The 26,908-nt window shown below is 47.9% G+C and overlaps 1 protein-coding gene across 2 annotated transcripts in view; it reads right to left on the bottom strand.

Annotated features, from left to right (window-relative positions):
• The window catches only part of LOC135899735 (solute carrier family 35 member F2-like), a 236,920-nt gene that overhangs the window by 2,429 nt on the left and 207,583 nt on the right, over positions 1-26,908 (bottom strand). For both annotated transcript variants that reach the window (XM_065429062.2, XM_065429063.2), the window contains 5 exons: positions 21,574-21,683; positions 10,976-11,169; positions 9,179-9,507; positions 4,045-4,100; positions 868-1,022 (listed from right to left, as the gene is read on the bottom strand). In XM_065429062.2, coding sequence (XP_065285134.1) covers positions 868-1,022; positions 4,045-4,100; positions 9,179-9,507; positions 10,976-11,169; positions 21,574-21,683 — 844 coding nt within the window. The remainder of the gene's footprint in view (positions 1-867; positions 1,023-4,044; positions 4,101-9,178; positions 9,508-10,975; positions 11,170-21,573; positions 21,684-26,908) is intronic.

Consider the following 26,908-nt stretch of genomic DNA (forward strand, 5'->3'; position numbering starts at 1 on the left):
CGTTTCAGACCGACCGATCGTGGTGATAACGTAGTCGGAGCGCGGCCCGGGCAACTGACGGTGCTCGAGAAGAAAAAAAAACCAATAGAATCGCTGCATTATTCCGGCCCTGAGCTATCTTTGGTGGGTTCAGGCTTGTAGAAACTGTTCACTGGCACTCGACTATCACCTGTAAGTCTACTAAAATGAATCAGTGCACACAAGATATCAACAGCGGATCACGAAAGCCACATCCAGTTGGGATGGGATTTGGCTAAGCACACCCGGACCGACACACACACACCCACACGCACGCACACACACACCCGCACACACACACACACACACACACACACACACACACACACACACACACACACACACACACACACACACACCGAGACGCACACAGACGCACACGCACGCATGCACGCACGCACGCACGCACGCAGTCTGCTCTCTGAGTTCCCTTTGACTTTTTAGCCACCAGGCATGAATTATGACAAACTATAAGAGGCTCTGCCACAATGACCACTGCTATTCCGAAAATAAAGGATGCCATAATTCTCCGCATTTACTAACGCACCCTCCGGTACAACCCTCTCGCTCTGGAACGAGACGTCCCGCGCTACCACCACGGGAAATGGAACTAATGTACTCGAGGTACTGTGCAGTTGGGTATCAGACGTCCTAATTACCACCTAATTATCGCGCAACACTCACGCTTCACAATTCGTTCGGTAATTCGTGCATCACTTAACCGCCGAGTGGCATCGCAAACAGAATTTTAGGAGTGAGCAAGATTTGAATATGTGCAAGGACGTTAACCATGTAAAAAAAAGAATAAAAAGAAAGCTCGTCCTAGAAACACAGTGCAAACTGCAATACCTTGTAATGGAAGACGAATACGCCAATGGCGAGGGCGTAAAAATCGGCTGAAAGGATGGAGAGGTTCGCGGCAGTGGCGCTCGACAGCCGAATGACCACCGGCATCAGCAGGTACAGCAGGAACAGGCACCCAGAGAAGCCCAGCAGCATGGACACTGGGCGGATAAGGTCGGGCAACGTTGAACGGTTTATGTGTCTCGCGTCTCCGTACGAGCGACAACGCTAAGCGGGACTTTTTTGAGGTGGCCACTCCAAAACGCACCGATATCCGCGCCTGTATGCAGTTAAGAGTTCAACTACTGGATGAGTGATAAGAACAAAGGATAGTGTGTCCACACAATATTTTCAATGGCATTAAAACGAGGAAAGCGAATGAATAACTGCATGAGGCCGCGTATTAGATTCCCTACCGCGGCGACCACGTACCGACGAAGGTGAAATGCGAAGGAGCTAATTAATGCACCGTTCTTTAGGCGCACCTTGAAAAACCGCAGGTAGTCACAATAAATCCGCAGTCATTCACATGCTGCGTCTCTCATAGGCTACTGTACATTGTCCTATAAGTTAACTTACCGAGGGACTACCCTAACGAACATGCTTCTTGCAACCAGCGGCAAGCCATTGCCTTTCTGCACTTAGGGAAATTAGATTTAAGCAACTCTTGGCGAGCTTCCTTTTACATACTTTGTTGCCTCACATGTTGTTCATAAAAAGGCACTAACATGACGCTGAATACATCTTCCCTTTTTAAGGTAATATAGTTCAAAATGCAATTGATAGATTTATTAAGAGGAAGCTTTAGCTCGGGCCAAACTCCGACACGGCCTATTCAAATACATGTAAAACGCAAAAACGTTCTTTTTTTCAGATAACCCCTACACCGATTTTAATTAAAGTTTGTTGTATTTAAGAGAGAAAGTCTATATCTAGTGGCTGTTGGAAGCGAAATTTCGAGTTAGGGCCTGAGTTCTCTTAAAAAGATTTTCGAAAAAAAAGTTTGAAAAACATAGAAACACGAAATTCACAAATTAATAATTCTGCATCAAGAAAAGGTATCGCGATTCTGTAAATGGTGTACATTAGATCACTGAAAGCGGACAAATTCGATATATCATTTTATATCTTACGCGAATTTGTAACATGTACAAAAGTTCTGCAAAAGCTGTTATTCCATATTACTAAATTGTCTTGGAATTCATGTGTAACATATCAATTTTGTCCGCTTTAGATGCACTAGTAGATCCATTTCCCACAATTGTGGTATCTTTTTTCGTGGATGAGTTACAGAGTTCTAAAACTTAATTAGTTTCGTTTTCTAAAAATGTTCCATCTTTGCCATTCTTTAATAAAATATTCACGACCGAAGCCAAATATTTTAAACCCACCGTCACTAGATTCTAAGTTTTTTCTTTTAAATGCAACCTCGCCAAATTTGGTGCATTAGTTGCAGAGAGAAACGAATTTTCCTTTCACATTTATTTATATAGGAGCACCAGAGCTAAGGCTTCCTCTTATTCAATTTATCGACATATTTCTGGTATATGTGCTATCCCGAGTCCACAGAATACGCTTTAACCTACACAGGCAACCTTTGGCACACAACCATGTTTCATTTCCTTCCATTACTCCTAGGGCCACTCAGGCGTTATCTAGAGAAGAGACCGTAGAATTGCGCTTATCAAGTTAGGTTATACAACTGTGCTTGTAATTTTCTTTCTCTAATCACGCCTACGTGCATGTTAACCAGTGAAAAAGCTTGTCTGCCGAGGTTGCCTGACGACCAGCTGTAAACTCAGCTACGTACAGAGTTCCCACGGACAGGAATATTGACTCAAGCATGAGCGTGGCCGGCCATCATTTGACTATTTTCGAACACGCCACAAGCTGAAAACAAAACTCCAGCCTGTCTAAAAGGGGCACCGGTGTCAGACTAATGCAGTGCAGTAACCTCGAGTAACATATAACCTCGGCCTTGAGGTTCTCCGAACAATGGAGAATTTACAAGTCTAACGTGCCAGAAAGTAAAATTTCCATTCTAACTGAGTTAAACGCCATAGAGTTTCCTACAATAATTATTGCAGGCAACTCTGGCGCCGCAATCATTCAGCCACCATGGGAATGGCGGGAAGTACATGGATTTGCCTTATTTCATGCTTGTGGATTGAAACGTTCGTATGGCTTTGTTTATTACGCTTCATATGCATTCAGTGTCGTAAATTTCAGAGCAAGCAAGCTATACTTTTTGAATTCCAGAAGGCGCTACGAACACGCACAATTGCTACTCATTATAGCGGTTCAGCTTGTCGAGGTGGCGAAACCGAAACGCGCTAAGCATCTCAAGGCACCGGCTTGCCCGCGATAGATTGCCAAGGGCGTTTTATGCCGCTTGTCAATGCATGCGTCCATGGCTCAATGGCTTCAATGTCGTGCTTGTATACTACAGGTTCTGTATTTGAGTTTCGCCGTCAGACTATTTCAATAATGTTAGCTTAATTATTTATTAAACATTACATCGTCGAAAATTACGGGTTTACAAAGTCACGACGCGGTTTCAAGTCAAACGGACGAAGTTTAGGCAAATCCATGTACTTCCCATAATTCCCACGCTGGGTCAACCGACCCCATTGTAGCTCCCATAGATACAAGCACCAGAGTTGCATAAAGTAATCACTGTATGAAACTCTATGGGCACGGCCACACTAGCCGAAAACGGTGCGCGAAATGCCCATCGCGGCAAAACGCGCCCACACTAGCATGGTCACACATGCGGACGTGTTTGCCGCCAAGGCAAAGCACGCGACAGATTCGTTCCCAGCTGGAACCACTATAGCAATTATCCACCACGTCGAGAAAGGCTGGTAGTTCCTCGTGGAATTTGCTCACGCGAATGAACTATACGCTCCCCGCTGGTCTCCCCTTTCGGCTGCGACAGGCATGCCACAAAACCAGCTCCCAGACAAATTTGCTTCGCGGCATTAAAGATGCTGCCGCTCGCCAGCATTCGCATGCGCTTTCTGACACCTGTGGCAAGCCACGCACGTTTATACTCTGACGCGGCCGTGTCGTCTCAGGCACGTGATAATTGAACACAGCGAGTCATAGCACCTTGTTAGTCAGAGAAAATGTCACATTTAGCCCGATCGAGTCACAGTGATATCCCGTCTACAATGCACTTACCTTCTTGCCAATCATCCCATCGAATTTCGCCCACTTGTTCCTTTTCCAGTAAGGCACTGTGGAGGCAGAGGAAGAAACAAAAAAGACGTTCCATCATCCAAGCAAAACTGGCCATGCACGTTTAAACATAGTTTCGGCAGAGTTTCATAATATGCAATCACGCCATTTTCCCCCTGAATCTCAACCGAGAAGACGGCTTAGTCACGAACAATTCCCGGACGTGAAGCACAGACTAACGAAAGAAAATTATAACACAAGCGGACGCCTAACACAACGCACCTTCTGATCTCGCACATTTGAGGTCGAACCATCGGTATAGATGTGTATTCGGCCCCCGTATGTCTCATTGATTATTGGCAGCGTCATCTATTTCAGAGCTATTTTTAGGGGGATTGGCTACTTCTTTACACCCGGAATACTTAAGCGCACCTGAGGCTGTTGGAGACACCAGAAGGGCAATGAAGGCCTTGCTGCTGGTATGTATCATAACGGAAGATAATCGGTATGGGTAATCATACCTTCAGAAAGCGCTGCACGAGGTCTCTCCGATGGCAAGAACACCAACTGATGATCGGGGATGCGAGAAAGAGGAATTCGGAACAAAGATACGAACTCATTTTTTAACGCGATAGCGTTAAGGAGCTCGTGTCGCAGAAAAGCCGGTGTCGTCGGCATCGGTGTCGGCGTCGGCGTCCGCGGCGTTGACCGTGAGCGATAAATCACGGCAGGCACTTCATATATAAAAAGCAACTTCCAAGATGTGCTGGGTGGGAATCGAACCGGGGTCTCCGGAGTGTGAGACGGAGACGCTACCACTCAGCCACGAGTTCGATGCTTCCAAGCGGTACAAACACGCCTCTAGTGAATGCGGTGTTGCCTTCGAAACGAGCCGTGGAAAGTTATACTGCGGTGTATATCGGTAATTATGAACATGTAACTTACAGAAGTCGCAATTACACGAGTAGCGAAGTGCGTTTCTGCTGCATTTCTTCTGCGCTTTCCGCACACGCAGAGCCATCTTGCGGCAAACACAGAAGACCCCCTCCTCTCCATGTACGGCGCTGCCCGGACAGATGGCGCGCCACGCGCGCATTGGAGCTGCGAGGACCGGTGCGAGGCGTTCGCGGCCCGGACTCTCTCTCCCCTGACAACGCTTCGCCTTGCTCCCTCTGCAGAATCAAGCGTCCTTCCTTTCTTTAGATCGCTATCTGTCTATCTCTCTGCCCGTGCCGATCACGACGTTTGGCTGGCGTGCATCATTTCCCCCTCCGAGATACCGAGTTCTTCGGTTCGTTCCGCTTGCTCAGGCGCACGTTTCGTTGCCGCGCCGAACGCCGCGTTGCTCTTCCATATGGCTCGACGCTCACAGCGTCCGATGCGGGGCGCCTCGTAAGTGATGGCTGCCCTGTAGCCCATTGTCTTACACCCCTTGGCGGGTCGACGGGAACGCTGTCGCGTTCCACTCTTGAAGGCGAAGCTTAAGCGTCCTCCAATTTTTGTCTTGGTGGGTGGTCATTGTGGCGAAAGGTACGCACGCACATTTATTATCTTGATCGGTGGTCATTATTCGACTCGAAACTGCAAACACATTCTTTGATAATGTTGGATTGATGCACGTACGCCGCTGAGTGGTTGGTTGAGACGGATCGGTGCGGCATCACAAGCGCTATGTCTGCAACACGAAACAATTAAACCGCTGCCTTTTCACCCACATTAAAATCACCGACAGCGATCACAGGGGTAATGTCATCGCAACTAACCAACGCAAAGTGAGTAGCCCTGAACCCAACGGCGCTATGATCCATTACATTTTTTTGCTTGCTTAGGGGGGTATGAGCCATTGATCCTGGCAGTTTTCAACATGCTGTTTTGTATGCTGTATGCGTGATTAGAACGAATGTAAGCACTGTACGCTTCACTTCGCTGAGTGCTTCTAGCACCTGCCTTACGGGGCTGTGAGCCATTACATTTCTTGCTTGCTTACGGGGGTATGATCCCTTCATGGCGATAGTTTTTGTTCACGGAGAGCAAGAATGCATGGAACCCTAGCCATACAGAGCTTCGTTGTAAAATATTCTGGCTGTCTCGTAATCGAGAGTAGATGTAAGTATGAAATGGCTACCGGCAAAGAGATTGGTTGGAGATGATACAAGCCACAATCTTAAAGTAGGTGTAGTGCATGTTCGCGAGGGCACACCCCTACGGCACACTGGTCCATATAAACGCAATAGTCTCCTGTCAGAGACACAACCTCATTGCAAGTCTCGTCTCAGTCAACCAGCCATCCGCGATGCACCAGAAGCTGCCTGCTTGGATGATGCGGGGCGCTACCGGCACGCCAGACACGCCGCGGACCTCACGGACCGCCGGCGTTTGAAAAGAGCCCAGGAAACTCTGTCTCAGATAACAATGTAGTGCCCTGTATGTGCCTTTTGAACGCCGCTGTCGGAAATGATAAATAGAACTTCAGCGTACTATAAGCTACAGCTTGAGTTATATTGTGAACAAACATTTGCAAGAACTCGGAAACAATATTTTTGTACTTGTTCGGGAAGTAGCTAGAGTATGTAATGCGATCTTGACTGGATTTCCGAATGATCTCGTTTCGTTCTCGTAATTTGCCCGGATGTTCACATATGAGAGCCCGGATAACGGTGCCGGCTTTTGGCTCAAGGTCGCTTGAAGGCAGCCGGCAACGGGCGCTAAAAGCGTTTCATGCTTAAACATGTGGGGGCCATATATGCGCCCTAATTCATAATTAACGATGAGCGCAGCAGCTGCGACAAAGCGAAGCATGAGCCACACAAACAAAGCACAGCCTTTGTGCTCACTGGTGTCTTTTTATCAGTGTCTGGTAAGAATACACCCGTATAGAAGCCTAAGCACTTACCTTGTCTTAGGCGCGGTCAAACAGGGCGCACACAAATCCGTGTAAGAAAAATCGAACGGCTGTAGCTCGCTCCAGTAACAGGTCCTCTGAATCAGTCCCCATGTAGAAGATATACATCGGGGGCTGCCAACTTACCGTTGTTTCACACACGTCAGTATTTCTACAGACTTAACCACTACGCCGGCCCTGCGGCGATGGCATATTTCATTGCTGAAGAAGTCACCTGTTCGACTCCCGGCCGCGGTGTTCACATTCTGATAGGGGAGGATTGCAAAACTACTTGCGTTCTTAGATTCGTGTGCAGGTTAAAGAACCCCGGTTGATCAAAAATGTACCCGCAGCAATACACCACTGGGGCTCTCGTAGCACCAGCGTTACTGTGGGGGCATTAAACCCAATACATCAATCAATATATCGCCAAGAAGTTTCCTGGCTTCACAGGGGCATAGGGCTGTGTTGGTTCTGGCGTGAATGCAACTCCGTTTGTCTGCTTCTACGCGCTTTTACCGACAACGGAGACGCCCGGCATGGCTTTGTAGCGCGCCACCATTAAGTCACGGTCGCGCTTCTCGACTCGGACCGGCCGGTAACCGCTGCCCCTCGCGACGTCCCAATCGGCGGCGGACCGCTCGCTAATGACCGTGTGTAGTCGCATTGACGGTTCGGAAGCGGACGTGAAGGCCAGCTCACGTTCGGCAGGCCGAGCACGCTCGGGCAGGCAGCCGCGCTAACGACAGTCCCACCGCGGTGGCAGCGAGAGACGCGACACGCAACCGCGGTAATGACCACAGGGCTTTCCTAATTAGCATCCAACGGTTCAGCCGCCCGACCCATCCCGATTCTCTGAAAGAGGAAGCCAAAAATCCCAAATGAGGAACAGAGGGGCCGCATTTGTTCGAAAGGCGGCGCACGTAACCGGACGTTGAACCTCCTCTTGCTCTCTGCCTCGTTCGATCCGCGATGACGGCCTCGTTTCTAGCGTCGATGTCCCTCCTTATCTCCCGTGCGAACAGTGCGTTGACTGGACTTTAATAAAACATCCGGTAGGTCTCATTTGCTCATATTACGCTTTGAGTTTTATTAGACGGTGTAAATTGCACAGTTAAGGTTACACTCACAGCGAAACTGACATATAATGACGGAACGAACACTCATATTGCGCTCACAAATCTTCCGCTATCGTAGTGCGAAGCGGCCGAGACTCCTATATAGAAATAAAGACGGCAAAGGCAGCTCGGGCAGGAGCTCCACCATATGGTCAGCCGGTTTCGTTAGTTACTCGCTTCTGGCAATCGAACATATTCCTACCGCTGTAATCTGAGGAACGCTAAGGTGTGTGCTAAGTAGATTAGCGAAGTAAGTATGCAAATATCGCAAAGTGGGAACAAATAGACACACAGATAAGACTGCTTCGATCAGACACACTCTCGACATTGTGGCTTTCTGTTATGCTGTTGTTCTTGGTACTGGACGGCCAGAAATTAGGCAGTCAAAACTCAAAGTCAAATGAGGCACTCACACGAAGAGGTACAGTCCAAAGCCATAGCAGTACTCAACGTCCACTTATGGAATGTGCGCAACGAATTCTCTCGGGTTAAATCTTTTGTCAAGTCTTAGCCTACGATCATAATCGGCTGCTCGTCACTCACGAAAGTGATGGTAACAGTGATTCACGTAAAAAGAAGTGGTAGGGACACCGTAAAAAGTAACTGTCACTATAAATGCAAAGAAAACTGGATCAGCTGCTTTCTGGGCCTTACCCTCTCATCACGTTCTCTCAAACGAATTTACATGCCCTCAGCGACAGCTGTTGTCAACCACTCCGGCTTTAAAGCCGTTTTTCATTTGTAGCAGTAGTACTTGACTTTGGCTGGTTGCATGGTTTTTCGGGAATTGTCGAACCACAAGGAAAACACATGCAGTGCAACATGAGCGCTGCACTTTTCGACGAGTGTCTTTCTTTCAGTTGTACTGCGCTTTAAATTTTGCTTCGTGTCCGCTTAGTACACGGTAAGAGTGCGTGGCAAATCACCTACTCATGTGCTTCCATCGGACCACCCAAATCAGGCGCAGAGCTTAAAAAGTAGTGCCGCAAATGTACAGGTGTGAAAACACATTCATTGCTTGAAAGAGCGAAACGGATTGTCCTCCACACGATAGAAGCAGAACGCTGCCAAGGAAACCCCCTACTGGTTTCTCGGAAATAAAAGTTTCTCAGTCCAATGAAACCGGCAGCACACTCACAGCTGTATGCCATTTATGACGCTCCCGAAGAGCCCCAGCGCGCCCAGAAACTCGACGGTGCCGCACAGCTTGACGGACGCCTCCTGCGCCACGTTGGAGATGCCATAGAGCGCGGCACCTCCGAGGCAGAGCATGTCGCCGAGCAGCCGATTGGGCGTCGCCGACACCTGACCCGCCGAGTGGGACGCCTCGTGCGCGTCCGCCCACACCAGGCAGCCGACGCCCAGGAGCGCCACGCTGACACCCAGTACGTGCACCGGGTGGTAGCGCACCTTCAGGGCGAGCCACGACAGCGCCAGCACCACCGGGATCGTGAAGCAGTCCAGCAGCTGGGTTTTTGACGGCCATGCGGGGAAGACACGCCAGTTAAATTTCCGGGGTTACCAAACCCATGATATATGGCGGACGTCAACAACACAGAACATTTGACACTCTGAGCCGGTTTATAACATTTTAGAGAGGCAGTGTAGCACATTGACGTTTACCGTCACAGCACACAAATCTGTAGGTGAAGCCCACAACCCTCGGGCAAATTTACGGTGAACCATAATAGGCCTGCTGTGTGTTGAGCATGTTCGTACTCTAACTTGGAACACATTTTCAGCGCCAGTGGACGAGTGTAGAAGAAGACGACAACACAAACAATGCGCTAGCTCCAACGATTTTATTCCCAGCAAGAAAAAAAAACATCTTTATACACCGTGCACAATAACGCCACACCTGATAAATACGCGAAATTGAGCTTCACAAAAAGGCCGTTTCTTCATCGAGGAGTTCCACAGGCAGAGTGCTTACGCAGCTTTGATCATTCTGATTGATAGCGTGTGCCCCAATAATTCCGCGTACATCTTTATCACTGTGCTTCGCCAGAACCACACAGTCAACCAAGCTAATCACCAACTTTGTGTTGTGAACATCTTTCCTTCTGTCCTCGTCCACAGGTGCTAGAGAAATGTACTCCGAATCCTTATAGCCCATGCATTTAGCCCGCGCGTTACACTGGTATGGTTCGAACAAATTCATAGATTTAGGTAGCCGCAAGGAAAGCTGCATGCATTGGATATCTGTAGATCTAATTCACCAAATTGACCCTTTAGTTTAACTGCCAGTCCCTTTGCCAGAAGCGGACAGCAGCAAATCATGTCTGTTTGATCTCCTTACCATCCCTATTTTTTCTTTCCCGCTCTATTTCTCTCTATTGGACATTGTCACACCTATTGCCACAAGGTGTTGCCATTATGGTGAAGAGAAACCATGAGACTAGGTAAATTTTTATGCTATTTCCTATCCTAATGATGTGATACACTGCTGTTTTGTATTGGCGTTGCTCCTTAAATGGGGGCAATAACTTCCCAGGAACATCAAGATACCCGTATGTTGACCTGACACAATTTTATAAATTTCCCTTGATCACATCTGGCAGACGTCTGCCATACCACCCGCAATGCTGCTACACGCAGTGTCTTGCTCATGCTTGCGCCTAAGATCACATTTTAGGTGATTGAATCATGCATTGTTATAGGAACCTGAGTAGACACTAGCGCTACATATTTCCACAAGGCAAGTTTAGAAATTTTGGAGCCCAAGCCGCTGACCCTTCTCAACGGTGATATAAAGACAGGCCTCCAGCGTAAGAGGGGAACGCTGATATCGGTGTTTTTTTTTTTTAACTGGATAATGTTGAGAAAACATAGGTCCAAACGGAAATGTGTCCGGGCGCTTGACATTGCTCGTGCGACACCGAATAATTGCGCCGATGGTTTGCTACGTGTGCCTTCCCCTCGGGGAGCGACGTACCTGTACGCTGGTGAGCGTGGTGTACTGGTAGGCCTTGACCAGCAGGAAGTTCGCCTCAACGTCCACCAAAGCAAGCAGGAAGTAGCGTCCACCGCGGGCTCTTAGCACGGGTATGAGGCCCGCGTCGCCGCCCCGGCACGCCAGCCACGTGGTGAACACCGCGCACAGCAGCACGTAGTTGACGAAACTCTGCGCTGCAGCCCAAAGAACCGTCGGCGTTGCGAAAACAACGGACTGAATCTCCTGTCAATACGACACTCATAATCATAGTAGTTGTTTCATTGCACCGTTTATTCCAAGTTTCCTTTTCCCAGAGAGTTTTAGCAGCGCCAAGTTACTGTACGGTAAATGCGGTAATACCGTACACACCAAGGGTGTGTGGCATTACCACGGGGTGCACGAAGTGTTTCGTGTGCACTGTACCACCCTTTCTATGTTCGCATCTTCTAGCGCGAGAACCATCTCGTAATAAATGAACTCATAAGGACGCCTGAAGCCACAAGCACAAAGATCCGACAAATCCACGTGCTAACAATCATTCCCATGGTGCGCTCGTGTGTCCCCCTTCACTAAGTCCTTGTCAATAGTGCGTGCAAAACATTTCACTATGTATTCCCATGGTCGCTGAACGATTGTAGCGCGAGAGTTCCCTCTAGTAATTATTGTAGGAAGCTCTATCATGGACACCATAATGAAACGGGGCAAATAATATGCGGCATCACTCCAGCCTTTCAAGTCGTGCTGCTCTCTCCGTAGACATACCCTCACCATTCTAGCTCTTAGACGTAATTAGAGAGGAAGCCAAGCTGAGCTTCAATGAAGCTCCCATAATAGCGCCTTTAGGTTTCTATGCGTTTTCACGATGGACGGCTACTGGTGGGCTACGAATTTTCTGGCTCTTCAGTCCTCCTCTTTCCCGTCACAACGGTGAAATGAAAGCGAAGCCTGACTTGCAAGCTCTAAGGCCAGCAGACAAAAGCACAGCATACCTATTGAAAATAGCTGCCCGAATGAGCAAATCTTTCAGCTCCCGGGTAGATTTTCACTTGTTGTAGTGAACGGTGTTGCGCCTGGGCAAATGACCCTGGAGTGACAAAGTCGTCCATCTCGACTGTAGAATCCAAGTTTTTCTGTATAACGAAAGTCTTTTTGACGTCGCTTTTCAGTGGCACGCTCACCCAGACACGTTATGCAGATCGAACGCACATGTTGGAATAGAAGCTGTCGCGAAGCAGGTGTTTAAATTTCATTCTACTAAATGCTCTGCGTAATGTTTTCATTTTATGCAACGTGTTCTTTCCCGAGTTATTTATGCACAGCACCGATCATAACTTTAATATCGTGCAATATGCCCTAGACCTAAGCTAGGCCGATGTGCAAACAGCAGCTCTTGCGAAGGCACACTGAACCGTCTATGCAGTGGGGGTACGAGCACGTAGTCGGGGTTTAATGTTTAAGAAACGATAGATTGAACCACTTTACTACCCTTAACCATTGATTTCTTCGGAAGCCTCCACCTTCTCTCCGCACCTTTCCCATGGCTAGTTGATTGCCTGTGCGACTCCAACCGATGGACTCCTATAGAGCTAGGTTTTCATCATCATGCTTCAGGCAAGTCCTTCGATTCACTAGACTTCGGGTCAGGCGAACACTTTCAACCTCTTGAACTTCAACCGTGAGCCAATGACAAAATGGAATCAACTTGTGGCTGAGCTTATTCCGACACTGAGTACGTCTAGATGCACTAAGACCTTTCACCACGCTCTCACTTTGGCTGGACCAAAATGTGCATCCGAAAACATCGCAACGAAGATCCGCCACAAATCGATCTCAGAAACTGCAGAGTTGAAAACGTGTTTGTCTTTCCTTCCTCAGCTACCAAAGTGCAAATATAATGGCCGGTGGATGGCAATACTGAAAGACGTTAAGGAACTCTAAATGAATGAAAAATCTGTGATCGTTATATAACACGATGCCGAGTCCTTGCCGTAACGTGTGGAATCATAACCTTGTATTTCCTTTGATTTCCTTCTGCTCTTATCTCGTTACGATACATTTTCCATGCTTCAAAAGTTTCGGGAAAGAAAGCTGTTTCTTTCATTATCTTTCTTTTTTGCATGACTTATTGAATAGCCCGTAAATTTTACGTGTCTTCTGTCTGGTCTTGTCGTACGGCGCGTGACGCGATGACAGCGCCAGCGCTGAATTTTTCCGACCTTTTTATCGCAACAGCCAAACTCTGGCCCCCCAGGGCAAGATAGTGAATAAGCGTTGTTCTTTGCATCATAACCAGCCCTCTCTTCTATTGTGCCCCAAGGTTTAACGCTACCCAGCTGTCAACACAGCAAAAACAAGCAAATACATAAATAAAAGGGTATCAAAGATGGGGCAACTGAGTTTATCTTTCACTTTCAATAAACTTTACTTTCAGGCCCCGACTAGAGAGGGTACTTGCATGATTTCGCAGGGCGCTATCGCGTCAGCTATGCTTCATAGCATTTTCTAACCTCGGGGCTCTTTTTCGCTGATCGCTTGCACATACTTAACCGGATCTTTTTCGCTGCAGGAAATTTTACTTTAATTGCTTAATGCGCTTTTCTGCGGGCTCGTTCGGGTGGCGCTCTTTAGCGATAACAAATTCATAGTTTCTAGATGCCACGCAATGTAAGAATCTATGTTGATGCACAGCATTCGCACACACAATGCACGCAAATAAATTTTCACTAAATGTTGATTGCATAGCTACCCAGTAATGTGGTATCTGCGCAAGACATGGAAGAATGGCAAGCACCGATGTATTCGAGTCTCGCTTATGTGGCAGCACTTGAATTACTACACGCTTGCTCGAATGAAACATGGTTTAATAATGTGTCGGCGTGCTTAGACCATGAATTTGGCAAGGTTATATTGAACTACACTGGTTGACAGTACTATCATGCTGGACCATGGCGCGTTGGGATGAGTGAATCTATAAAGAGTGAAGTAGGACACGTAGATCTTTGAAACTGCGAAATACCTTTGTCAACTGATGATAAATGACACTCCGTGCTGTCAAGAATGGCGAGCCGCTAAGCAAGATTGCCACCTTGCCACCCGATTACGACAAGGGGTGCAAGACGCGCACCTCTCCCTCTCCGTCGCTGCAGCTGGGAGGCGTTCAAAGAAGCGGCCTTTGTGCTGAAAACCCGCTTCCTTCCTCCAGCCCCATCGACATTGTGACGGGACGAGTTCGGTGTGTGGACAATGATTCCAGAGTTCCCCAACGCGGAGCTGATTTGACACGCATGGACAAGCTGCCCTGGGGACGACGTATTTCGGAGCGTCTCACGCTTCGGCCTAGCACGGAACAACGAGCGACCCTCGATCGGCGCCGATAGTTTCCCGGAACGGCACCCCGCGCGGTTGCCTCTGTGTACAGAGCGCGGTTGCCTTTGTGTACGTAAACTGGTCTGCAGAGCAGCGGCGAGTTGGTGATGAGTAAACGAACAGTCGCCGCGTCGTAGGACCGGCGCATCGAGTGTATAAAAACTGTGGTTGTGCGAATGCTGAGGACACTTCTCTTGAGCAGTCATGTTAGACTGAGTCACTTCTCTCATGCAGTCATGTTGGACTGTTACCCTTTTTCTCAAGCAGTCATGTTAGACTGAGTTAATTTCTGTAAATAAACCCCTTTTCCTCGTTCTCGATGAGAAGCAGTTCTTCACTTCATCAACGATCTCAGCGTAAATAAGTTGGACGACGGCATGGGCCAGCTACCTCCGAATTCATGCCGTACTCCAATCTTGGCAAAGGACCACGGACGATGGGATTGAGCCCCCAATCCTGACAACTGGCTGACAGCGGTGAGATGGACTTTGCGACATGGTGCTGTATCTGCGGTGAGTGCTTGGTTTTTGCTTTGACTCTCTAGGCTTCATTGTGTGGTTGTTCTGTTTAGAACAGTAGGGAAGCTAGATTGTTGTGTGTTAGCTAGGTTGTGTTTTCCTAGCTAGATTTAGAGAGCAGAATCAAGGCAGTAAAGCAGCAGTCATGGAGTTAAGGACACTGCTGAGAGACGAGTTGTTGATTGTTGGTGAGGAACTGGGCCTAGATGTACGCAAGGAAATGCTCAAATCGGAATTATTGGAGCTAATTTCCGAAAAGGCCAGTGAGGAAGAAATTGAAATGGGGTTTGAACTTCTGAAAAAGAGAGAAGAACGAGAAAGAAAAGAACAAGAGAGAGAGGAACGCGATAAAGATCGCGAGTTAAGAAAAATGCAACTGGAACTTGAAAGCAAACGTTTGGAGATGTCTCAAGGAAGTGAAGGCGCTCTGGGACGATCAAGTGAGGCAGAATCGTACCGCATGGACAGGCTATTAAAGCCATTTAAGGTCGGGACCGACATAGGCTTGTTCCTAAGCAATTTTGAAAGGACTTGCGAAAAGATGAACTTCGGCCCGAGTACATGGCCACAGCGGTTGCTGTCTATGTTGCCGTGTGAGGCGGCGGAAGTAATCGCCAGACTAAGTGTGCAGGATGCATATGATTATGCAAAAGTTAAGGCTTGTCTCCTGAAGAAATACCGCCTTTCAGCCGAAGCTTTTCGGCAAAGGTTTAGGAGCACAGGCAAGAAAGATAGCGAGGGCTATCCGGAGTTTGCATATAGCTTAAAGGCCAACCTAGTCGAGTGGCTTAAAAGCGCGGAAGCGTACGACAGCAGAGACATGATCATTGAATGCATGTGTCTAGAGCAGTTTTACAAAACCATCCCCCAAGCTGTGAAACTGTGGGTGCAAGACAGAGGTAATGTAAACACTGTAGAAAGGGCGGCTGAATTAGCCGAAGAGTACGCAACCCGTAGAAAGTTGAACGCCGAGGAGGGAAACTGGGACGGTCGAAATGGACCGCGGAAACCATTTCCGTTCAAAAGGGGTGCGCAAACTAGACGATCAGAGCCTGTAGATATGGCGGAAAAGCCCGCAGAAAAGAGCGAGGAGAAACTTAACGGAGAAACCGCACAAAAAGAACAGAAAAGAAAATTCGAATCTGTTAGACCAATTCGCTGTTACAAATGCCACAAACTGGGACATATAGCTGTAAACTGCGAGAAGTCTAGCGTAGTTTTTTCCTACGTGGAGGAAAAGGATGAGAATATGGAACTTTTAAGTCCATATCTCCACGACCTGCAAGTTAATGGAAAACCATGCCGAGTGCTAAGAGACAGTGCCGCCACGCTGGACATTGTCCATCCGTCTTACGTGATGGTAGATGACTTCACCGGACAAGTAGCGTGGATAAAACAGGTTGTAGAAGAACACAGCGTGTGTCTGCCCATGGCCAAAGTCAAAATCAGTGGACCATTCGGGGAGCTAGAGACTGAGGCTGCAGTTTCCAAATTTTTGTCACTGCAGTATCCCTACATCTTTTCGAATCGTTCGAATCAGTTACTGCGTGACAGAGGGCTCAAACTGGGAGAGGGCATAGTACAGGCATTGACCCGAGGCCAAGCTCGTAAGATCGCGGCGCTTTCGGCTGAAAATGCTCAAGCTCCTCCAGCGGAAGCAGAAAAGGGCATAACTTCAATACCCGAATCCGAGCTAGGCCCGAGGGACGAAAGAACAGTTGAGGAGAGCCTGCCAGCTGACCAGCTCAATGAGAGCGTAGCACTAGAGTGTCAGAGTTCTAGCCTGCAGGAAGAGCAAGCAGACGCGCTCACAAGCGAGACAGGGTCGTTATTATCACCGGCCTCAAAGAACTTCGATCAACTCTTACGCGTGGATAGAGAGTCACTGGCAGCTGAGCAAAAGAATGATGAGAGCTTAGCTAAATTACGTGACACAGCTAAAGAAGGCATTGCTAGGCGCAACGTAACGATACATGAGAGAGGAGGATTGTTGTATCGGCATTACAGAGATCGAAAGGGTAAGATTTTAGATCAGTTAGTCATACCTACTAAGTATAGGGAGGACCTTTTGAGTCTTTGTCATGGAAATGGGTGGTCCGGCCACCTAGGCATAAACAAATCAAAGGAAAGATTGCTTATGGAATACTACTGGCCTGGCTGTTTCAAAGATGTAGAAAACTTTGTAAGATCATGCGACGCCTGCCAGCGTTCTGGTAAACCAGGAGAGACTTGGAAAGCTCCACTGAAGGTAGTGCCCTTAATAACAGAGCCTTTCAGACGGCTTGTAATAGACACGGTAGGGCCTCTTCCAAAAACAAAATCAGGCTACAGGTACTTGTTTACCATGCTGTGTCCGGCTACCAAGTTTCCAGAAGCAATCCCTTTGAAAGAGCTCAGCTCCACTGAAGTAGTAGACGCGCTTTTGACAGTGTTTGCACGAGTTGGGTTTCCAGCCGAAATTCAGGCAGATCAAGGGTCAGTATTCACGAGCTCACTGACTTCCACATTCTTGCAAAAGTGCGGGGTAAAGTTAATACACAGTTCTGTCTATCACCATCAGTCAAACAGTGTAGAAAGGTGGCATTCGGTGCTTAAGCGAGTTTTGCGTGCGCTCTGTTACGAGCACAAGGAGGACTGGGAGAACTGTCTGCCGGCAACTTTGTTTGCTTTGCGAACGGTTCCACATAAGGCGACAGGGTTCTCACCAGCAGAACTAGTGTATGGGAGGACACTCCGGTCTCCACTGAGAATGTTAAGAGAGATGTGGGAGGAAAGAGGGGAGAGTCCAACCGTGGTTGAATACGTGCTAAATTTACTGGAACGGCTAAGCGCAACCCAAGAACTAGTCGGAAAGAACATGGCACTAGCTCAAAAGAACGCCAAATTGTATTACGACAAGAATGCGAGGCTTCGTACGTTTAACGCCGGAGACCAGGTAATGATCCTCAAACCTTCAAGAAAGAACAAGCTTGAAGTTCACTGGGACGGGCCCGTTAAAGTGTTGCACAAACTTTCAGATACCAACTATGCTTTGAGAATGCCCGGTCGCAGGAAGGAAGTGAGGATATATCACTGTAATTTGATGAAGCCGTATGTAGAGCGGAGCGGAGTCGTTAACTATACTGTCAAAGAGCCGGATGGCATTGGTACCAAGTTTAAGGAGTATAGGGCAACCTCCAACTCTGAAATCGGCCTAGAAGAAGTAGTAGAACACTCGGTAAGCTCGCATGCTCTAAGACCCGAGCAGCTAGATGAGCTAAAAGGGGTGTTAGGGGAATATCTCGACAGATTCAGCGATCGGCCGGGTAGAACCGAACTGATAACGCATGAAATTAAGCTGACCTCTACCGAACCAGTAAGATCAAAACCTTACAGGGTGTCTCCAAGACAGAGAGAGATTATGGAGGCAGAGATACAGCGCATGCTAGAGTTGGGAGTTAATGAGCCCGCTGAGAGTGACTACACGTCACCGCTAATACTCGTAGAAACCCCTAACAAGGACCCTCGTCCGTGTGTTGACTACAGGAAGTTAAATGCGATCACTAGGGATCAGCTGTACCCGATACCCAACATTGAGGAACGAATTGAAAGAGTTAGCGCTGCTAAATACATTTCAACTATAGATCTCGTGCGGGGGTACTGGCAAGTTCCCCTTTCAGAAAGTGCCAGCCGCTATGCCGCATTCATCTCGCCTGTAGGCACTTTTCGCCCTCTCGCACTCAGCTTCGGGCTGAAGAACGCGCCGTTTAGCTTCTCTAAGTTAATGGATATTGTCCTAAAGGACTTGCAGGAGTTCGCCTTACCTTATCTTGATGATGTGGCCATTTTTTCGGACAGCTGGGAACAACACGTATCGCACCTCAAACAGGTGTTCTCACGGTTGAGGGAAGCCGGCTTAACGATGAAAGCGGAAAAGTGTAGGTTTGGTTGTTCGCAGGTTACTTATCTGGGCCATGTTGTCGGTCAGGGCATGAGACGGCCGGCTGAGCTGAAAATAGCGACGATTGGAGATTTTTCTCAGCCGCGCACGAAAACGCACCTTCGTTCATTTTTGGGACTTGTGGGGTACTATCAACGGTACATTCCGAATTACTCGCAATTGGCAAGTCCATTAACAGACGCCCTCCGAAAGGGAGCACCGAGTAACGTACACTGGGATAAGGACAAGGAGAACGCTTTCCAAAGTTTGAAAACGCTATTGGTTTCTCGCCCTGTGCTTCGCGCGCCAGACTACACAAAGGAATTCATAGTTCAATGCGACGCAAGCGACAGAGGTATGGGCGTGGTACTTAGTCAGGTCGGCGACGATAACGAGGAGCATCCTATCCTCTACGCCAGCCGTAAACTAAATGTAAGAGAGGAAGCCTACAGCGCTTCAGAGAAGGAATGCGCTTGTTTGGTTTGGGCCGCCCAGAAGTTGTCGTGTTACTTGTACGGAGCGAAGTTCATCTTCGAGAACGACCACTGTCCTCTGACGTGGCTCAATCAAATGTCACACAAAAATGGCCGCTTGCTCCGATGGAGCCTCACTCTCCAAGAGTACAACTTCTCCGTTAGATATAAGAAGGGAAAGTTGCATAGCAATGCGGATGGGTTGAGCAGGCTAATTTGAATTCTGCGTTTGAGGGTCCCGCCTAAATTTTGGGGTTACTAGTGTTAGCTTTTCTTTAGGCGAAGAAAATCCCCTCTCATTCAGCAGAATTCCCTCCATTGATTGCTGAATGTGTCAGCAGGAATTTGCTTCAGAAATTGGCATAGCGAAATGCAGCATTTTTTGTTTGCTTCTGCACTTATGTTGTTGTTGTTTTTTTTGAAGCCTAGCGAGTCTAAAGTGATAGCCAATGCACGCCATCTCGGCGCAGAGCCGTGTTGCGGGGTTCATTTTGCAGTTGCCTGTCCTTGTTGGATGTTTTGGGGCGGTGACATCAATGCACAAGTGGTCGCTGCGAGCCAAGACACCAATCCCCCCCTGACCAGCAGCCGTTCTCTTCCTGCCTAGCGGTTGTCAGCGCTAGACAGTCGAGATTTTTCGGGCCATGGAGGCGCTGTCAAGAATGGCGAGCCGCTAAGCAAGATTGCCACCTTGCCACCCGATTACGACAAGGGGTGCAAGACGCGCACCTCTCCCTCTCCGTCGCTGCAGCTGGGAGGCGTTCAAAGAAGCGGCCTTTGTGCTGAAAACCCGCTTCCTTCCTCCAGCCCCATCGACATTGTGACGGGACGAGTTCGGTGTGTGGACAATGATTCCAGAGTTCCCCAACGCGGAGCTGATTTGACACGCATGGACAAGCTGCCCTGGGGACGACGTATTTCGGAGCGTCTCACGCTTCGGCCTAGCACGGAACAACGAGCGACCCTCGATCGGCGCCGATAGTTTCCCGGAACGGCACCCCGCGCGGTTGCCTCTGTGTACAGAGCGCGGTTGCCTTTGTGTACGTAAACTGGTCTGCAGAGCAGCGGCGAGTTGGTGATGAGTAAACGAACAGTCGCCGCGTCGTAGGACCGGCGCATCGAGTGTATAAAAACTGTGGTTGTGCGAATGCTGAGGACACTTCTCTTGAGCAGTCATGTTAGACTGAGTCACTTCTCTCATGCAGTCATGTTGGACTGTTACCCTTTTTCTCAAGCAGTCATGTTAGACTGAGTTAATTTCTGTAAATAAACCCCTTTTCCTCGTTCTCGATGAGAAGCAGTTCTTCACTTCATCAACGATCTCAGCGTAAATAAGTTGGACGACGGCATGGGCCAGCTACCTACGAATTCATGCCGTACTCCAATCTTGGCAAAGGACCACGGACGATGGGATTGAGCCCCCAATCCTGACAGTGCGTGCGGTAGGACTGTGTCCGAATTTACGAAGTTGAGTGCTGGCGTTGCCTCCATGAACGCGCGAAATATTTTTTTGATCGGTTTGATACGTCGATGTCCTCAAAGCAGGAAGAGGACGCGTTCTTTTTTGTTTTACTTGTGAACCTCGTTGGCACTCCGCTTCACGTTTCACCACGATGCGATGGCGTATCGCTTCAGCACGGCGATGTCTACGCAATTCAATCTCTTCGGCTGTCTGCGCTCGCTTATGCACCAGTACAAGACTTTTAAGTCTCACATTTTAACGTTTCCCGTAGAGAAAACGAAGTGCTGTCCCCGCGGGCTTCCCGGGAGTGTTGTCGCTGTCGTTGTCTTTGTTGTGAACTGAACCGCGAATGAAGACGCGGTGCACTGAGCTTCGCTCCCGTATATGACCTTCTATTTTCCGTCGCTTCCATTTTTCGGTGCGGACGGTGTGAATGGGATAACGCAATAGCGCACGTGACATATGCAAACACTCACACTAGTCAACTGTAAGTCATGAAGAAAAGGAGCAGGCGAGCCGTGACATCGCTATTTTTAACAGCACCTACAAATACTTTAGGTAATTGCTTCGGGCTAAAGAAGGTGTAAAGTGGACTCTAGCAAGCTGTGAGAGTCTGCGCAGACGCAAAAAACACGCGAGAAATTCGTGAGGTCACACTGGCGCAGAGGTGCGGAATTATGGGCACGAAAACCACGAACGAAAAGTTTTCTCCCTATTTTTATAGAGTAGTTATCGAATATTTCCACAAAATAAATGAAAATTGGGTCCACAAGGACCAAATCACTGGCTTAAAAGGGTAAAACATTGCCCTTCAGTGTTACTGTAGCAAACTGAGCGCCTAGAAACATTGTTGCGCTCACCCGTGGGGATTTGCAGGTTGTGCTGCGACTGCAAGATTTGGCTGGTGACTCCCGTGCCGCAGAGGAGGCCCGACAGAACTTGACCGAGGAGCAGCGCCTTCCACACCTCCCTAAAAATCGGAAGGGAAAAGGGAAGTTGTAGAGACGTGCGTTTCAGGGGACACGCATAAATGCGCTAAAAGAATCGCACAACTGTCAACAGGACGGCAAGGTAAACGGGACGTGCGATCAGCCACCCGATGATGCGCTGACAAAGTATAGGCTAATGCAAAAATGTAGGGCTCCAATCCACGCTGTGAAGGTGACTGGCCAGCGAAGCTGTAGTTATCACCTGATCCGACAGACCAATGTGACGAAGCCTTAACCGACTGAGCAATGCACTACATAAAATTACTGACAACAAGACAGTTAAATGCACGGTACTTAACTAAAAGGCACGATATAAAAGGCGTCCTAACTGTGCGTGACTTGCTATGAGTATAAACCGCTTCATCCTGCTGAGCCTGGGCAAGACGCCAATTTTCGTACTGACGTTGCTGTGCCCGTCATCACTCATTGTCTCCACGCTGCGCTTCGGGAGTCTGAAGTGTGCGTGGACTTCCCATAGTGCTACGACAACACAAATGATATCAAGTGCTAGGCGCGATTATATATATATATATATATATATATATATATATATATATATATATATATATATATATATATATATATATAGGAACCTCTAGTGGCGTCCCTCCCTGCTTCGTAGGCTACAGTTGCCAGTACCCGGAAACTTCAGCCTATGCCACCGTGCTCTTGACCGGGAAACGCATGCCATGCGACAAGGACCACTTGCTTGGCATTATTCGAAGGCGCCTTATCATCTATCGTGCGTTTTTTTATTCAAACGAATACTGTGGTGTGTCTTGCATGCGTAAGTGCAGTGGGGATAGGCACGTTCCTTTTCAATTCGTGTAATGGTTTTCGGTCAACTGTTCATTCGGCGGAGACGAAAAAAACCCCAGGATCCGAGTCACATACAACTTCGTTGTAAGATGCGGCAAAATTCATTCCATGACGACTATCGATGGTAATGCGTATATAATTCGAGCACTGTAATGACAAGACTGTATTCCTGAAATGAGGTTTATTTAACACGTGTAGTAGTAATTTTCAGACTTCCGCTGTTTCGGCTGAATGTCCCATATTCCGATGTCATGTCACTTTACCATGGCACTCGTTTTCCAAGTTCACCCATGATTATGGCGATATGTCGACGACTTTATTGCGCCGACGCAGCGACAATATAATTACGAGGAAGGAACGATATCGATGCGACGACAAAGACGGTATAACGACGACGGGATGACGACAATGAAGTTCTGATTCATAAATTATGACTACGACGTAACGACAACATTATGGCGACGACGACGAGATGATGACAATTAGGTGTCGACGGCTTTATGTCGACGATGGCGAAACCAACACGGTATGACGACAACCGGATTAAGAAGCTATAATGACCACGATGGCCCGACAACTGCGGCATGACGACGAGAGTATGGCAACGGATGCATGATAGCGTCTGTCTGACGACGACGCAATGATGACGATGGCATGGCGGTGGCGTAATCGCGATTGTATGGTGAAGGTATGCGCACGGAAGAATTACGAAGATTGACGTCGATGAAGCGACGAAGGTGATATGACGATAACGGCACGACGACAATAGGATGACATTACTGAAGTGATGCCAATAATAAAATGACAGTGTGACAACGACGGCCTGATGACGACTGCGTGGCGACAATGGCGTGATGACGACGGCGGCATGACGAGAGTCAGATGACAAAGCTGGTACGACCACTTGGACCACTTGGTCGGAGTGGAAGCCATGACCACGTCGGATCAAGATGCTGGAATGACGACGCTTGAACGAGCACGACGGCATCTCGACAAGGCGCACATACCCAGCGACCCAAGCAAGCTGAGACACTCGGTCGGCATAGGAGGATAGGTGAGACACACACACACACAGAGAGAGAGAGAGAGAGAGAGAAATATTCACAAAACGGCTGAAATAGACAAATGATGCTACTCGCAATAAGACAGCGAAGCTAATTCACTTGCCGCAATGCGTGCCCAGCCGGTACTTTTAATCGCCGAAGAGAATTGGCATTGTAGGACCAATCAGTGTCTTGCCGTATGACCTTCCACAATAATACATGACTTTCTGTTACATTTCCTGTTACTTTCCATGACATTGCGTTCAGCTTTTTTGTTTTTTGCGCACTTGTGCAGCGAGTCAACAAGCGCATTTAGTCTTATTAGAGATGGTTTGGGCATTTCAGTTTACTTATGGCGAAAAACAAAAAGAGACACCGACCGAGGTGAAAAAATTATTGTTAAATCTCGATGACCTGGCCTCTAAACGGAAGCCTTGTCCACGACCAACTTACTTGCTTTCCCGATTACTCGCTTTCGCCAAAAAACCTCGAAAAAAATATCCTTAACAAAACTATCCCATAAAACTCCGCACATGCGACACAATACCTTTGATAAATCCTGTAGGCGTACCTCTACTAAAGTCTGTTTATTGCGCTAGGAACACAATACTGCAGCAGTTGAAAGTCACAAATTATGTACCTAACTAGAGAACATATACCGACGGCTCATATATGCCTTATTAAACGAAGGGCCACACTCCGCCAGCTTTTCAAGTTAAGGCGCACGTGTCATTTCGGGTGTTACGAACGCAAGGAATGGGCGCTAGTTTGACCTGCACATTTTTAGTATGGCCCTCTCGCCGTTTGACGTTAGCATAAACTAAATGAGTTTTCCCATCAAGTTGCACCGCTCCATGAGACACAGCGCCATGCTTCCGGACTTTTGGAGGCTCCAAAACGGCGCGCATCCTAGCAGACCCTTAACGACGGTGCCGCGAATTGCTGAAAGCACTGAAGCAACCAAGTGCTGAAAGCAAGCGACTCAAGGTTTCGTCAGGCATGTCGTGCAAATAAAGATAAATGATTCAATTATTACGGTATTAAAAATGCAACAAATACCTCGCCGACTTCTCCTGTCCACAACTTTTGCTATTTTTGTGTGACAAAAGGAATTATTGTGCTCACTGAATCCTTACAGCCATTAAGCATTCGACTATCCCACACGAAGCACTTTGTGCAACAATAAGAAAGAAACAGAAACCTCTACCTGCCATAAAGAAAAATTCCTCAACACACAGTCTGAGATAATGCGGAAAGAAAAAGCCATCTATGAAACACAGGCAGCCATTTTACATAGGCAAAAAGACAAAAAGAAGGGTTGCCTACTGGTTCTCAATACAACGCATTTTTGTGTAGTATTGCGCGGGTATAGCAGACACGAGACATCACCAAAGCCGCACACCGAAACGAGGCCGCTGTTTGTGCGGCCGGCCGTTGGCGTTTTTCTGCATAGTACAGCCGAGACATAGGCGAGAAATAAAAACATTGTGATTTGGGCACTGAAAAAACACTCAAAAAAGGATATGACCAGCCCCCTGGGGAGGACCTACGGCAGTGCGCGTAGAATCGCGGCCTTCCTTTCTTACCGTCCTTCTTTCTGCATTTTAGTCTGCTTCTTCTTCGCATTATTATTTGCTTTATTTCATCTTACTTTCCCACCTGCCTTCTTTCTTTCAGCTCGAGTGCAGAAGGACTTCATTGGATGCGCGCCACGCACGGAAGAATTCGCAGCCTGGCTCGCACAGATGAGCTGAACCAGTCCACGACCAACTATATGAAAGCACGGCTTATAATACGTGCGCGGGCGGCGCAGCGCAATTGAGAGAAGGGAGGCTTAGAAAGTCGACAAACATGAGAAGATGAGGAAAAAACCTTTATCTAGAAGAGGCGGCGGTGCTTTGACTTGCTGTCTGGAGAGGATTAGGGAACTGGGTGCATCGTTGCAGAGACAGCTTGTTAAAACATCTACAACAGGCACAGTACCACCGACTTCCCTGGGAAAGCTTAGAGAAAGCCATAGGCCGCGTGACAACATTGATAAATTGATTGCTTTTTAGCGTAGAACGTGCCAAATCTCCTTTAGGCTCAAGACGCCGTATAGTACAGAGCTACGGATTAGTTTTGGTCACTTGGGGTTCTTGAACGCGAACTTAAATTTAAGTAAATTTAAGTACCGAGGCTATAATTGAGTGGGGGCTAATATTAAAGGTTTCTCGCCACCCTCAGTTTCTTCTCTGAAGCTGAAATAAAACTGAACTGAAGCAGCCAAGCGTTCTTGTCTTTCCCCCATTGAAAGGCAGCCACCGCGGCAACAAATTGAACCCGCGACATCGTGCTCAGCAGGCGACGACCGTCTGAACACGCCAGCGGACTATCGTTAAACGGTGACGATTCAACATTCAGCGGCTCGCGACACTGTTGCACCTGCCGTGACTGCGAAGGGTCGTGAGACATACAGCGAAGCACTTCATGTGGGACGGCAAGGCCTTCCTTATGACACGCTAAAGGCACCTTAGGCAGGAAGAGACCACCAGTTGCGAGAGATACGAGGTTCGACCAGTGGGCGGTCCATAAAAAAAACACGAGATAAGTTCGAAGGCGAGAGAATAGAACGGAGTACCGAAAAAACTTCAGAGCACGATGCGTTGCTCCAGTAGCCAATCAAAAGTTACGCAGCACAAATCCTTTGTCGTCTGACGCAAAATAGCGCCGACATTTCTTTTTTTTTCCTTGTTTTTCTCTCCCGCTCAGCGCGGCAAGCGGTTTCATCTTGGGAGAATCTCCTTGCACTGCAGTAAATCCTAGACCGACTGGATGCTGAATTGTATTCCGAGAACTTCACTGAATAGTCTCGCAACTCTTTAGAAAACTTGCACCTTGTTCCGCTAATGAGCGATATACCCACAGGTGTGCGGTGAAAGGGTCGTCAATTATCCAAAGGACGCAAGCCCTCGAACTACCGCGCCGCATTTGATTACCTTTTAGGCAGATAAATAAATCAAGGTCTTCTAATATGAACGCATTGTGAGCATACGAAGAGTGTAGCGGGTCAAGCCTCCACATCTATCACAAAAATGTGCATTCTTGTAACACAGCCGCATTACTGAGTTAATTTTATAACAGACGAGACCGAATAAATTTTGTCACCTTGTATTCCCAACCTTTTTTTATTAAAGTGAAAGCCTTATACGTCTCATTAGTCAGCCTACCTTGGGCGTGAACTCGTCGACGGCACGAAAAAGTATAAAAAGGCTACGAACCCTCGATCTTTGGTGGGAGTCCACGACCATTTGCGGGAGTCAAACCCATGGCCTTTAGTGTTAATGATGGCGAAGTTATTCAGG

This window comes from Dermacentor albipictus, chromosome 5 (genome assembly GCF_038994185.2).
Source record: "Dermacentor albipictus isolate Rhodes 1998 colony chromosome 5, USDA_Dalb.pri_finalv2, whole genome shotgun sequence".
Lineage (NCBI taxonomy): Eukaryota > Metazoa > Arthropoda > Arachnida > Ixodida > Ixodidae > Dermacentor > Dermacentor albipictus.